The sequence below is a fragment of the Eimeria maxima genome, genomic scaffold, assembly GCF_000499605.1.
Source record: "Eimeria maxima Weybridge genomic scaffold, Emw_scaff119, whole genome shotgun sequence".
Lineage (NCBI taxonomy): Eukaryota > Apicomplexa > Conoidasida > Eucoccidiorida > Eimeriidae > Eimeria > Eimeria maxima.
Genome location: NW_013563422.1, coordinates 32,501 through 47,500, shown reverse-complemented (window position 1 = coordinate 47,500; position 15,000 = coordinate 32,501). Strand labels below are relative to the sequence as shown.

The 15,000-nt window shown below is 45.3% G+C and overlaps 3 protein-coding genes across 3 annotated transcripts in view; 1 reads left to right on the top strand and 2 right to left on the bottom strand.

The window, feature by feature from the left end:
• Window positions 1-286, bottom strand: part of EMWEY_00015140 (hypothetical protein, conserved) — a gene marked incomplete at both ends in the record, with an annotated part of 2,835 nt that extends 2,549 nt beyond the window's left edge. The window contains one exon of the mRNA XM_013477338.1: window positions 1-286. This exon is cut by the window's left edge and continues 1,989 nt beyond it. Coding sequence (XP_013332792.1) covers window positions 1-286 — 286 coding nt within the window.
• Window positions 287-3,232: 2,946 nt separating this feature from the next.
• On the top strand, window positions 3,233-7,051 carry EMWEY_00015130 (acetyl-CoA transporter, putative; the record flags this gene model as incomplete). Its single annotated transcript, XM_013477337.1, has 9 exons — window positions 3,233-3,235; window positions 3,630-3,682; window positions 4,017-4,166; window positions 4,555-4,815; window positions 5,026-5,104; window positions 6,242-6,328; window positions 6,556-6,622; window positions 6,868-6,942; window positions 7,035-7,051. The coding sequence occupies 9 exons, from the start codon at window positions 3,233-3,235 to the stop codon at window positions 7,049-7,051; spliced, it is 792 nt and encodes a 263-aa protein (XP_013332791.1).
• Window positions 7,052-8,516: 1,465 nt separating this feature from the next.
• Window positions 8,517-12,696, bottom strand: EMWEY_00015120 (hypothetical protein, conserved; the record flags this gene model as incomplete). Its single annotated transcript, XM_013477336.1, has 8 exons — window positions 8,517-9,013; window positions 9,184-9,219; window positions 9,378-9,452; window positions 9,691-9,795; window positions 10,387-10,561; window positions 10,773-11,029; window positions 11,397-11,580; window positions 11,761-12,696. 8 exons carry the CDS (start codon window positions 12,694-12,696, stop codon window positions 8,517-8,519), a joined length of 2,265 nt encoding a protein of 754 aa, XP_013332790.1.
• Between the last annotated feature and the right edge of the window lie 2,304 nt (window positions 12,697-15,000).

Here is a 15,000-nt window from a genome sequence, read left to right as displayed (position 1 = left end):
GTTTCTGCTGCTGTTGCTGCTGCTGCAGTTGCTGTTTTGTTGCTGCTGTTGCTGCGTCCTCAATAACACCAGCAAGGACAACAACGCAGCAGCGGGGGATTTTGCTTCTTACCTTATCTGTTGCTGCTGCTGCTGTCTTACAGTGTGCGCAGTTGCAGCCTTCTGTGTTCCTGTTGCTGCTGCTGCTGCTGCTGCTGCTGCTGCTGCCAGCAGCAGCAAAGTCCACTGCATGCTCCTGCAGCAAGGAGGCAACGCCTTCGTGTATAAGGAGCTCTTGCAGCTCCATTGAGTAGATTGTGTTTATGAGTTATGTTGCTGCTGCTGTTGCTGCTGCTGTTGCAGCATTACCTGCTGCTGCTGCTGTTGCTGCTGCTGCTGCTGCACGGTGAGGTGTCTCTCTACAGGTCAGGGCTGCTGCTGCTGCTGCTGCTGCTGCTATGAGCAGCATGTATGTCTATTTGCTGCTGGAAGAAAATCCTTCAGCAGCAACTGCAGCAGCAATAAAATATATTTGTAATATAATGCTGGTGTTGCTGCTGCTGCTGCTGCAGTGCAGCAGGAAGAGAGGGGGGTGATGGATGGAGAGCGGGAGCAGCAGCAGCAGCAGCGGCGGCGTCAGCAGCAGCATGAAGAGGCCCCCAGTTCATTCATATGTGCAATCAATCAGCAGCAGCAGCAGCAGCAGCAGCAGCAGCAGCAGCAGCAGCAACAGCAGCAAAAATGTATTATTATAGATTGGGGTGTATATTTATATATATATAAAGTCTTAACAAATAATAAATATAACAGACAGCAGCTGCCGACAACAACTAGGGCTGCTGCTGCTGCTGCTGCTGCTACTGCTACTGCTGCTGCTACTGTTGCTCTTGCTGTTGCTGTTGGTGTTTGCTTGCTGCTACAGTTCCTGTTGCTTGTATCAACAGATAAACAGCAGAAACACTGTTTATACAGCAGCAACAGCAGCAACAGCAGCAACAGCAGCAGCTGCTTTATAACCTTCCTCTTGTCCGTGGTTCGTGCAACAGCAGCAACAGCAGCAGCAGGAGCAGCAGGAGCAGCAGGAGCAGGGACCTGAGCTTATGCTCGAGAGGAATACCAACAAAAAAGCTATTAGATGCAGAAGAAGAAACAATAGTAACAATAATAATAATAGCAACAGCAGCAACAGCAGCAGCAGCAACAGCAGCAACAGCAGCAGCAAGAGAGAGAGGATTGGCATGGTGCAGTGTATCGGCACTCTACTTGTCGCCGCCCTTCGCTCTACTGCAGCAGCAAGGGCAGCAAGAGCAACAACAGCAGCAACAGGAGCAGCAACAGGAGCAGCAACAGGAGCAGCAACAGCAGGAGCAGCAAATCCATTGTCTGTCTGTACAACAGTAACAATCTCATATAAGAAAAGAGTGCAGCAACAGCAGCAGCAGCAACAGCAACAGCAGCAGCAGCAGCAGCAGCAAGAGCAGCAGCAAAGATGGTATTAAAACGTTGGTTACCAAAAGACTTTGGGAGTATTTGTCTCCTATTAATACTATACACCCTACAGGTATACTCTACTCCTGCTGCTGTTGCTGCTGCTGCTGCTGCTGCTGCTGCTGTTGGTGTTGCTGTTGGTGTTGTTGCTGTTGGTGTTGCTGTTGCTGTTGGTGGTGTATATAACATAATACCCTTCCTTCTTCGCCTCCTTCTCTTCCTCTTGTTGCTGTTACTGCTGTTGCTGTTACTGCTGTTGCTGTTGCTGTTGCTGTTGCTGCTGTTACTGTTGCTGTTGCTGTTGCTGCTGTTACTGTTGCTGCTGTTGCTGCTGTTGCTGTTGCTGTTACTGTTTGTTATAAAATAGCCTTGGTGTATCTGTTCCTTCTCCCTCTCATCCTCCCTCTCCTCCCTCCTCTCCTGTTGCTGCTGCTGTTTTTGTTGCTGTTGCTGTTGCTGTTGCTGTTGCTGTTGCTGTTGTTCCTCCTCCTGTTGTTGTTGCTGCTGCTGCTCCTCCTCCTGTTGCTGCTGCAGTATAAATCTTGTCTGTGTTCCTATAGTAGATACCTAGACATAATATGTCATCATTATAGTTGTATAATACCTCTTCTTCTGCTGCTGCTGCTGCTCCTGCTCCTGCTGCTGCTGCTGCTGCTGTTGCTGTTGCTGTTGCTGTTGCTGTTGCTGTTGCTGTTGCTGCTGCAGTATAAATATCCTTTGTGCTCCAATAGTAGATGGATATTATATATACATAATAGATCATGATTATATATTAGTATAATACCTCTTTTTTTCTTGCTCTTCCTCCTATATATGTTGCTGCTCCTCCTATTGCTGTTGCTGCTCCTCCTGTTCCTCCTGTTGCTGTTGCTGCTGTTGCTGTTGCTGCTGCAGTATAAAGCTCTTATGGGCCCCAATAGTAGATGGATGTTATATAGATATAATAGATCATGAATATATATGAGTATAATAGCTCGTTTTTTCTTGTTTTTCCTCCTATATCTGTTGCTGTTGCTCCTCCTCCTATTGCTGCTCCTCCTCCTATTGCTGCTGCTGTTGCTGCTGCTGTTGCTGCTGTTGCTGCTGCAGTATAAAGCTATTATGGGCCCCAATAGTAGATGGATGTTATTTGGATATAATAGGTCGTCGTCGTAGTTGGTTGATTCCCCTCCAATATATTTGTGGATTATTTATGATTATTATCTCTAATAATAATTCCTTATTACATACATGGATTGGTGGTATATATAATACATACTATTGTTCTTGCTGCTTATTGCTGCTGCTGCTGCACTTGCTGCTATTGTTCCTGCTATTGCTGCTGTTGTTCTTCCTGCTTTTTTTGTGCTCCTTTTGCTGCTTTTGCTGTTGCTGCATCTCTAATAATAATTCCTTATTACATACATGGATTGGTGGTATATATAATACATACTATTGTGTTCTTGCTGCTTATTGCTGCTGCTGCTGCACTTGCTGCTATTGTTCCTCCTATTGTTCCTCCTGTTGTTCTTCCTGCTTTTGTTGTGCTCCTTTTGCTGCTACTTTTGCTGTTGCTGTGCTGCTCCTTTTGCTGCTACTGTTGCTGTTGCTGCGCTGCTCCTTTTGCTGCTACTGTTGCTGTTGCTGCGCTGCTCCTTTTGCTGCTACTGTTGCTGCTACTGTTGCTGTTGCTGTTGCAGTATGTGTGTATATTATACTGTTGCTGTTGCTGTTGCTGCTGCTGTTGCTGCTGTTGCTGCTGTTATTATTGTTATAGAGGGTGATGATGGTAAGGGTGAGCCACAAGTTGTATTATTAAGTCTTTTCTTTGGGTTCTTATACTTCCTTATGGCTACACAGGTATATAATTATAATAATAATCTTCTTCTTCCTCTTCCTCTTCTTCCTCTTCTTCTTCCTCTTCCTCTTCCTCTTCCTCTCCCTCTTCCTCTTCCTCTTCCTCTTCCTCTTCCTCTTCCTCTTCCTCTTCCTCTTCTCTTCCCCCTGCTGCTGCTGCTGCTGCTGCTGCTGCTGCTGTTGCTGCTGTTGCTAGAGTGCAGGAGACACTTGTTTATCATTTGTTGTTGTTGCTGCTGCTGTTGCTGCTGTTGCTGCTGTTGTTGTTGCTGCTGCTGTTGCTGCTGTTGCTGCTGTTGTTGCTGTTGCTGTTGTTGTTGTTGCAGGATATTGCTGTTGATGGTTGGGCATTAACTCTTCTTAGCCCAGAGAACAAAGGGTAAACAATACAATCTCCTGCTGCTGTTGCTGTTGCTGCTGCTGCTGCTGCTGCTGCTGTTGCTGCTGCTGCTGTTGCTGTTGATGTATTTTCTATTGTATTTATATATTCTATGTCTGCTGTTGCTGTTCTTTTACTGTTGCTATCATTGCTGCTGCTGCTGCTGCTGCTGTTGCTGTTGCTGTTGCTGTTGCAGCACTATTTGTTTATCTTTTGTTGCTGCATTTACATCTGCATCTCCATCTGCTGCTGCTACTACTACTGCTGCTGCTGCTGCTGTTGCTGTTGCTGCTGTTGCTGCTGCTAATGTTTGTGTGTGTATATGTATGTATAGGTTAGCATCTACATGTAATACAGTAGGACAAACCCTTGGTTATTGTTTATCTTATGCTGCTTTCTTATCCCTTAATGATCAACATTTCTCTCATCGTTTCTTAGGGACACCACAAGGACAATCTGCTGTTGATCTACCTTCCTTTATTAGGTAATTATATTCTTTATTATTATTCTTCCTCTTCTTCCTCCTCTTCCTCTTCCTCCTCTTCCTCTTCCTCCTCTTCCTCTTCCTCTTCTTCCTCCTCTTCCTCATCCTCTTCCTCCTCTTCCTCATCCTCTTCCTCCTCCTCCTGTTGCTGCTGTTGTTGCTGCTGTTTTTTGTTGGTGTTGTGGTTGTTGTTGTTGTTGTTGTTGTTGTTGTTGTTGTTGTTGTTGTTGTTGTTGTTGTTGTTGTTGTTGTTGTGTTGCTGCTAACGCTAACCCTAACTCTTCCAGCAACAGCAACAGCAACAGCAGCAGCAACAGCAGCAGCAGCAGCAGCAGCAGGAGGAGGAGGAGGAGGAGGAGAGTATTGTGTTGTTGTTGTTGTGTGTTAGGTTTTGGGGTTGGGTGTTTGTTATAACAACAACAGTAATATTACTTTTCTTTAAGGAAGAAAATCCAACAGATAAACAGCAGCAGCAGCAGCAGCAGCAGCAGCAGCAACTGCAACAAATACATACACTGCAGCAGCAGCAGCAGCAGCAACAGCAGCAAAGGTTTACACCATCTAGACATGTAGAGGCACAAACTTATGCAGGACCAATCAGCGGAGGAGAAGAGATACATTTCTTCTCTGATAATGTCTTACCACCCAAGTAAACCCTAAACCCTAAACCCTAAACCCTAACTACAATATGCTAACAGCAGCAGGAACAACAACAACAACAACAGTACCACAAGTATCTACACAACATACATAAATATTCAATCAGCAGTATATGTCTCTACATGAATTAGGGTTTAGGGTTTACGGTTTAGGGTTTAGGGTTTAGGGTTTAGGGTTTAGGGTTTGTATATATATACAGTGCTGAGGGTTTAGTTAATGAAGAAGAAGGATGTTGTGAACCAAAGGGAGCACTAGACTCTTATCGTCTCCTATGGAAGGTAAACTGTCTCCTTTTTTTTTTCTCCTTTTTTTTGTCTCCTTTTTTCTTTGTCTCCTTTTTTTTTCTCCTTTTTATTTGTCTCCTTTTTATTTGTCTCCTTTTTTTGTCTCCTTTCTTTTTCTTTCCTCTTATTAATTTAAATATAATAAATAAATAAATACTAATTAATTAATTAATTAATTAATTAATTTAATTAATTAATTAATTAATTAATTAATTAATTAATTGTGTTTATTTATGTATATGTATCCAGTTATTATTTTTAGTACCAGTGCAGCAGCTGCTGCTGCTGCTGCTAACAGCAAGAATAGGGTTTGCTGCAGCAGACGCAGCAACACAATTAAAAATAATAGAGAGAGGTGTATCCAAGGAGCAACTTGCTTTTTTTGCTCCTCTTCTTATGCCATTTGGCATTATTTGTCCTTTCTTAGTAAACCCTAAACCCTAAACCCTAAACCCTACCTAAACCCTAAACCCTAAACCCTAAACCCTACCTAAACCCTAAACCCTTGCTAAACCCTAAATTCTAAATTTACTCTAAACCCTAACTCTAAATAATAAGCCGCCTTTCTTCCTCCTATTCTTATACCTTTTGGCATTATTTGTCCCTTCGTAGTAAACCCTAAACCCTAAACCCTACCTAAACCCTAAACCCTAACCCTAGTAGGGGATTATTTACACTCATAACACCTACATAGATATATACAATATACACTTACTGCTGCTGCTGCTGCTGCTGCTGCTGGTGCTGCTGCTGCTGCAGGTGCAGTAGCCCTTACGCCTATATTATACGGAGGAGACAATTCCTTAATATTTTATATTTGTCTCTTTTTTATTACATCTATTTATAATGTTTGTTCTGATCTTATGTTTGTATCCATGGTAAGAATCTTATTTATTTATTTATTTATTTATTTATTTTATTTATTTATTTAATTTATTTATTTATTTATTTATTTATTTAGCTAGCTAGCTAGCTAGCTAAATAGATAGCTTTGCTCGTTAGCTACAGATATATCTAGATAAGTGTGCAGCTAGCTAGCTATATGTATATATTTATTATATTATATTATATGCTGCTGCTGCTGCTTCTGCTGCTACTGCTGCTGCTGCTGCTCTGCTGCTGCTGCTGCAGATGGCATTCTTTGCTAGGGTTTCTGATCCTCGTATTGGTGGATCTTATATGACCTTCTTAAACACTATTGCTAATATTGGATCACAGGTAATTAGGGTTTAGGGTTTAGGGTTTACGAGGGTTTAGGGTTTAGGGTTTAGGGTTTTAGGGATACAGACTTGGCGGTGGCACCAGCAGGTAGAGGGGAGCTTGAAGGAAGCGCATTCTTTTGTGGGTTTAGGGTTTAGGAGGGTTTAGGAGGGTTTAGGGTTTAGAAGGGTTTAGGGTTTAGGAGGGTTTAGGGTTTAGGGTTTAGGGTTTGTGCTGTTGTTCAGTGGCCTCGTGCTGTGAGTTTGTGGTTGATGGATCCTCTCACCATCAGAGACTGCACCGGTGTTGACAGTAAGTTGCTGCTGCTGCTGCTGCTGCTGCTGCTGTTGCTGCTGCTGTTGCTGCCGCTGCTGCTGCTGCTGTTGCTACTGTTGGTGCTGATGTTGCTGTTGTTGCTGCTTTGTTGCTGTCGATGAGGCTGCTGCAGTTGTTGCTGCTGCATTTACTGTTGCTGCACCTGCTGCTGCTACTGCACCTGCTGCTGCTACACTTGCTGCTGCTGCTGCTGCTGCTGCTGCTGCTGCTTTGTGCTGCAGCATCAGTTGCTGGTGCGAAGTGCCCAGTTGTATTGGATGGATATTTTGTTCAAATTGGCGGATGCTTCATCCTCGGTAGGGTTTAGGGTTTAGGAGGGTTTAGGGTTTAGGAGGGTTTAGGGTTTAGGAGGGTTTAGGAGGGTTTAGGGTTTAGGGTCAGAGATTAGATAATTTGTGCATCTAGCATCTGCAGAAACAGCAGCAAGTGCAGCAGCAGCATTGGCAGCAGCAGCAGCAGCAGCAAGTGTAGTGTTGTGGTGTATATGCAGGTTTATGTTGGTTATTCTTTTGTACAAGACGAGTGCAGCAACTGCAGCAAATGCCTCTTAGCAGCTGGCGTGTTGATCTTGCTGCTCCTGCTGCTCGTGCTGCTGCTGCTGCTGCTGCAGCAACAGAACTAGAGTTCAAGTTTGCTGCTACAGTAGCAACAGCAGCAGATAACAGTACAACTAACAATAGCGATACCTGCAGCAATATTGGCAACGGCTGGAGCAGCAGCAGCAACAGCAGCAGCAACAGCAGCAGCAGCAGCAGCAGCAGCGCAGCAACAGCAGCAGAAGCAAAAAAGGATGACTGACTCCTGGGGGTGTCGGGGGGTCATAAACTCCCGGCACCACCGCACTCAACTGTCATTATATATAACTAGCTAGCTAGCTAGCTAGCTAGCTAGCTAGCTAGCTAATTAGCTAAATAGTTCGATAGACATATAGATAGCTAGCTGGATAAATATATCCAGCTAGCCATGTAGCTAGCTAGCTAGATAAATCAATCGCTAGCTAGGCGGGGTAGTTAGCTAGCTAGCTAGCTAGCTGGCTAGCTAGCTAGCTAGCTAGCTAGATGGGCTTTACAGTGGGGAAAGGCCCACGGTAAGCAGCAGCAAATGATGCAACGCAGTTTGCTGCTGCTGCTCTTGCTGCTGCATGCATGCATGCATGCATGCATGCATTTTGGGGCTGCATGCGTTATATATGCAGCAGACTTTTTGTTTTTTACTTTGTTACTAAAAACGCCAATAGAGGTGCTGCTTACACAACTGAAGCAGCAGCAGCAGCAGCAGCAGCAGCTGCTGCTGCTGCTGCTGCAGCCGTTGCTGCTGCTGCAGCCGTTGCTGCTGCTGCAGCCGTTGCTGCTGCTGCAGCACTAATATAGTACTAAAAATAGATAAAAAAATAATAATAATAAATAATAACAATAAACAATTAAATATTTTTGTTTATAGATAATAAATAAATAAACATTTTTTCCCCCTCTATACAACAATAAGTATAAATAAATATATTTTATATTTATTTACTTAATATAATTAATTAATTATATTAATTAATTAATTTAATTAATTAATTTAATTAATTAATTAATAAACTGTACAAACATTTAAAATATTTTTTTTTTCCCGCCGGGGGTTTGCATGCAAAAAGAAAAATATATGCAAACCCTAAACCCTAAACCCTAAACCCCAAGCTATCGGTTGCTGCGGAAATAAACCCTAAATTATATTATCCGTTAGGGTGTATGGATGGTACTTTTGCTGCTGCAGTTGCTGCAGCAGCTAAAGTATATAGCGGTTGTTGTTGTTGATGCTGTTGCTGCTGTTGCTGCTGTTGCTGCACTTGCTGCTGCTGCTGCTGCTGCTGCTGCTGCTGCTGCTGCTACTCGCTGCTGCTATCATCTGTTCTGTCTCCTTCTTCGTCCATATCAATAGATGCATTCAATTCTAGTCCTTCTCCTCCCCACTGATCTGTTTGTGCTGCTGCTGCTGCTGCTGCTGTTGTTGTTGCTGCAGGAGCAGCAGAGGGAACAGGAACAGCAAGAGAAGCGGGAGAAGGAGCGGGGGGAGCTGCTGCAACAGGAGCAGCAGCAGCAGCAGCAGCAGGGGCTGCAGCAGCAGGAGCAGCAGCAGCAAGGGAACCACGAATAACAAGAGTATCCCATGATCCATCATCTATTATCTTACAATGACCAGGACAAAGACATGCAGCAGGAGCAGCAGCAGGCAGCAACTGCAGCAATCTTGCTGCTGCTGCTTCTGTTGATTCCCCTGTTGAACCATCAGCAGCAGCAGCAGCAGTAGCAGCAGCAGCAGCAGCATCTGCTGCAGCAGCATCGCCACCACCAGCAGTAGACTTCCGCTTAGACTTGTCTCCACCTATAATAGCAGACACAGCAGCAGCAGCAGCAGCAACAGCAGCAGCAGCAGGAGATAAGCGGTGCAAACACTTCTGCTGCTGCTGTTGTTGTTGCTGTTGCTGCTGCAACACTACACGAACGGGCACTCTACTAAACCCTAAACCCTAAACCCTAAACCCTCATAACTACCTGATGCAGATTCTGTCTTCAGTTTCACTCCTCGAGCTGCAACCACACAAAAACCCTAAACCCTAAACCCTAAACCCTAAACCCTAGGTCCTAAGGTGTCTCTGGTGGGCAGTCAGTTAAGAGGGAGACTTTAATAGTGAAGCCACAGTAAACCCTAAACCCTAAACCCTAAACCCTAAACCCTAAACCCTCACCTGTACTGCTGACAAATTGGACTTTAAATCTCTTCATGACGAAGAGAACAACCACCACCAGAATACACAGCGCACCTGCGAGGGTTTAGCAGCAGCAGCAGCCAGCAGCAGCAGCAAGGGTTTAGCAGCAGCAGCAAGGGTTTAGCAGGAGCAGCAACGGTTTAGCAACAGCGAGGGTTTAGCAGCAGGGAGGGTTTATGGTGGGGTATATATATGTGGTTCTGTGCCCCCCCACTAGGACCTCTAGGGTTTATTTAGGGTTTATTTAGGGTTTAAGAATTAGGGTTTAGGGTTTAGGGTTTAGTATAAATACCTGCAGCAAGAGTAACAACAGCAAGAGGGAGGTTTGCTCCCCCCATAGGAGTTAACCCCGCTATAACAAATGCCTTAGATGCTCCCCATGCCTCAGCAGGCCATTCTGCACAAACCCTAAACCCTAAACCCTAAACCCTAAACCCTCCAAGCCCCATATAAACCCTAAACTCCAACAAAACCCCAAACCCGAAGACTGCAGCAGTTGATATAAGAGTACAATCTATTATTAGGGTTTAGGGTTTAGGGTTTGCTATTTCTTGTGCATACCGCCTAATACTGCACCCCTGTAAGTCGCGTTTCTGCCCAAATAAGTGTTTAGGGTTTAGGGTTTAGGGTTTACTATTTCTGGTGAGTACAGCATAATATTGTATTGCTGGTAATAAAGGTTGAAATTAGTGTTTAGGGTTTAGGGTTTACAATATTTTATGCATAGAACCTAATATTGAACCCCTGTGAGTAGCGTTTCCTCCTAAATGCGTGTTTAGGGTTTAGGGTTTAGGGTTTTAGGGTTTAGGGTTTACTATTTTTGGTAAGTACAGCATAATATTGTACTCGTGGTAATAAAGGTAGAAATAAGTGTTAGGGTTTAGGGTTTACGGTTTGTTATGACTAGAGGTGAATATTGAATCCCTGAGAGTCGGGTTTGCGTGTAAGAAAGTGTTTTAGGGTTTAGGGTTTAGGGTTTAGGGTTTACTATTTTTGGTAAGTACAGCATAATATTGTACTCCTGGTAATAAGGGTTCCCATAAGACAGCATAAAGTTTCTGAAAGTCTGGGGTTAATGGAGGATGGAGCCAAACCCTAAATTTAGGGTCTGAGGGGAGGATCCAGGGTTGTAAACCCTCATCCTCCCATGTTGAATTCTTTACCTGCATATAATATACATCATAAACCCTAAACCCTAAACCCTAAACCCTAAATTATATATAAACCATAGATTATATATATAAGGAGTATATAAACCAACTAATACGCATTCATTAACCCCAGTATAAACCCTCATAAACCCTTGTAAATCCTTTTATAAGTGTTTGTAAACCCTAAACCCTAAACCCTAAACCCTAAACCCTAAACCCTAACCATGAATTGTAAGAAGTCCCATTTATAGGGTGTAGAATTGAAATCAAGAGGGAGGGAGACAATTTGTCCTTGTTGCTGCTGCTGCTTGAAGGAGACCTCGTCATTAAATAAGGAGACAGCTTGGGCACCACAGGGGAACGCCTCGGGAGCGGTGGGATCGATGGGATCGCCCGATCCCACCTCCCGTAATAAAGGGGGAAGGGTTTGTACACCATCTATTAAACGAAGGGATAACGCCTCTTGTTGTGTCTTTATTACTGTATACATAAATAAATAAATAAATAAATAAATAAATATAAATATTATTTATTTATTTATTTATTATATGTATAAATAAATTAAAAAAAATAAAAAAAAAAAGGGTTTAGGGTTTTACGGGTGTGAAATTTTAGGGTTTAGCGTTTAGGGTTTAGGGTTTGGTGTATAATTAGGGTTTAGGGTTTAGTGTTTAGGGTTTATTACCATCACATTTACATAATAAATTAAGTTGTGGAGGTCCACCCTTAAGAAAGGGTTTATAAAGCCTATCTATGGTTGTAAAATGTAAATTTGAGGGTTTAGGGTTTAGGGTTTGGTGTAAAATTAGGGTTTAGGGTTTAGGGTTTAGGGTTTAGGGTTTATTACCTTCACATTTATAAGATGAATTAAGTTGTGGAGGTCCATCCTTAAGAAAGGGTCTATAATTAGCATAGAACCCTCTGAGCCTATAATAGATGAATAGAGGAGGGTTTAGCTGCCTATACACCTGAAAAGGGAGTGTATATCCATCCTTGTTGCTGCTGCTGTATGTTAATACTATTTCTTGTGCCTGTAAGGAAAACAGCAGCAGCATAAACCCTAGCAGCAGCAGCAAAACCCCCCATGTTATACATATTGCTGCTGTTGCATGCAGTCTATACACCGCAAAAGGGAGAAGACTACGATCCATCTCTTGCTGCAGTACTGCAGCAACAAAACGATGAAATTCTTCTCTATGCTGCTGTTTTACTCCTCCTGTTGGTCCTCCTCCTGCTGCTGCTGCTGCTGCTGCTGCTGCTGCTGATCCTGCTGCTGCTGGGGAAGAGGATACAGCTACGGCTGTGTGCGATACATTTCCTTGACGGCTGCTCTGACGTCTTTCTATGCCGTGCTGCTGCACCTGCTGCAGCAGCAGCTGCTGCTGTCGTTGCTGCTGCTGCTGCTGATGCTGCTGATGCTGCTGTTGCTGCTGCTGTTTATACACCTCCGTCTCATCTATATCTGGATATATTATACTTCCTGCTGCTGTTGCTGCTGCTGCTGCTGCTGCTGCTGCATTCGTGTCACCTGATAAGACAGACGCTCCTTCTAGGCAGCGAGAGGATACACCCCAGCAGCAGCTGCACCTGCTGCTGCTGCTGCTGCTGTTTCTGCTGCTGTTGCACCTGTTGCATGCGCTGCGTCTTTGTCTACCAGCATCCGCCAATACAGGACTTAACGGGACAGAAGCTGCTGCTGCTGCTGCTGCTGCTTGTGCTGCTGCTGCTGCTGCTGGCTGGGGTATGCCAGGGGATAGGAAGAGAGGACCGCTTTGTGTCTGCTGCGGCAAATCACCCGCAACGGATGCTGCTGCTGCTGCTGCTGCTGCTGTTATGGCGCTGATGCTGCTGCCAATCCTGCTGCTGCTGCTGCTGCTGCCAATGTTGTCGCTGCTGCTGCTGCTGCTGCTGCTGTCTGTACTACTCAGGATCTCCTCAAAAGTCCGCCTCAGCTGCGCTCGGCGCACATGCAGGGGAGACCACCATGTGCTGCTGCTGCTGCTGCTGCTGCTGCTGCAGCTACTGCTACTGCTTACGCTGCTGCTGCTGTTACGGGTCCGGCGGCTTTTCCTGCTCTTGGACGCTGCAGATGGTGGTGCTGCAGCAGCAGCAGCAGCAGCAGCTTCCTGTGCTGCTGCACATGTCATGGTTAAGATTAGGCGCTGCGCTGCTGCTGCTGTATGAGTGTCATTGCTGCTGCTGGAGCAGCAGCAGCAGCAGCAACTGCTAGTGCTGCTGCTGCTGTTTCTGTTGCTGGCACTGCGGTTGCCACTGCAAAGAAGGCCTCAACAGCTGCTGCTGCTGCTGTTGCTGCTGCTGCTGCTGTTGCTGCTGCTGCTGCTGCTGCTGCAAATGAGCGCGCCCTGCAGCAGCTGTGCTGCAGGGATGGCAGCAAGACAACAAATACAATTTAAAAAGGTTTTATTTATTTATTTGCTGAGCATGCAAACCCTAAACCCTAAACCCTAAACACTAAACCCTAAACCCTGATGAACAAACAGGACAACGGCAGTCGCTCGCGATCGTGGCGCGTAAAGGGGAGCTACCAGTCCTAAACCCTAAACCCTAAACCCTAAACCCTAAACCCTTAAAACAAATTTAAACATAAAAAGCATTAAGACACCCCCTTTTATGCCTGCATGCAACCCGTCGTCGACAGCAGCCACTGGGGGCCTCCCCGTTCGGTGGGCCTCCTGTAAACCCTAAACCCTAATAAACCCTAAACCCTAAACCCTAATCCCTAAACCCTAAACCCTAAACCCTAAAAGTTAAGCTTCCTTTTTTATTTAGCACTCCACATAAGAAGTAATTTAATTCTCTAAATATATATCCTTTTTGCCTAAGGATATGCCACACTACGGCAACCCGAGGGTTTAGGAATTAGGGTTTAGGGTTTAGGGTTTAGGGTTTAGAGTTTCTCTGAAGCCACAGGCTGCTGCAGTCAACTGGCAGCGAGAGCCTCTGGCTAGCCAAGGACGTGCCTGCTGCACCCTCCTCTATATCTATATAGATAGCTAGCTAGCTAGCTAGCTAGCTAGACAAATAGGTACTAACTAACTAATTAGCTAGCTAGACTCGCACGTGTATGCACACCACATGCTGAAATACTGCTGCTGCTGCTGCTGCTGCTGCTGCTGTTGCTGTTGCTGTTTCGTTGCAGCTGTTGCTGTTACAGTGTACACTTGCTGCTGCTGCAGTGTACATTTGCTGCTGCTACAGTGTACATTTGCTGCTGCTGCAGTGTATATCTGCTGCTCTTTGTGTTAGGCAGCAGAAGGTAAAAAGGAGAGCAGCGCAGCAGCAGCAGCAGCAAAGAACAAACAGCAGCAAGACCAATTAGTGTTGCTGCTGCAACAGTTGCAGCGGATGTGCTTTTTGCTTCTGCTGTTGGTGGTGGTGGTGGTGCTGCTGCTGCTGTTGCTGCTCTACAGAGATGGGGCTGCAGCAACTTGTTTGCTGCATGCATCTAAGTTACTCCCTGTACATTAAAAATATTTAGGGTTTAGGGTTTAGGGTTTAGTAATACACTGCGAGGCAGACCCTGAGGGTTTAGGGTTTGCTGCCGCTAGAGCTGTACAGACACAGCAGCTCTGCTGCGGGTATACTGCAGCACGCAGCTGGTGCTGCTGCTGCTGCTGGTACAGCAGCAGCAGCACCATATAAGCCCCAAAAATGCATGCATGCGTGCATGCATTTGCCCAGAGGCTTTGCTGGGTGGTTAGAGTGAAACAAGGAAAGAAGCAACTGCGCAGCAGCAGCAGCAGCAGCAGCAGCGAACTGCTGCTACTGCTCTCGCTGCTGCTGCTGCTGCTGCTGCTGCTGCGGATAAGCCAAGAGAAAATATTATAGCGGTAAGCCATCAAGATCCTCGTCTCTGAGGAAAGCAGCCACCAGGTCGTCAATCTGCAGCAGCAGCAGCAGCAGCAGCAGCAGCAGCAGCAAATACACAGGAAGGAATGAGCAGCAGACGGCAGCAGCAAAACGCAGGAGCAGCAAAACGAAGGATAATCAGCAGCAGCAGCAGGCAGAAGCCGTCGTAAATAATCAGCAGCAGCAACAGCAGCAGCACCAACAGGAGCAGCAGCAGCAGCAGCAGCAGCAGCAGAAGGGAACATACAGGTGCAATGATTGCAACTTCTGTGTCTCCTCCTGGTTCGTCAACGCTAGGGTTTACAGCAGCAGCAGCACCTCCAGGTGTATAGGCAGCTCCTTTCCTTTTACCACCACCAGCAGCAGTAGCAGATGCATGCAATGGCTGATCAGGAGGAGGGAGGTGCAGATACACCTCAACTATTCGCATACTAGCAAGCTGCATATACACCACAAACAATCAAGGGTTTAGGGTTTAGGGTTTCGAGGGTTTAGGGTTTCTAGGATTATTAGGGTTTAGGGTTTCTCGGGTAATACAGCAGTTGAGAACTTGGGAATTTGAGGGTTTAGGGTTTACGGAA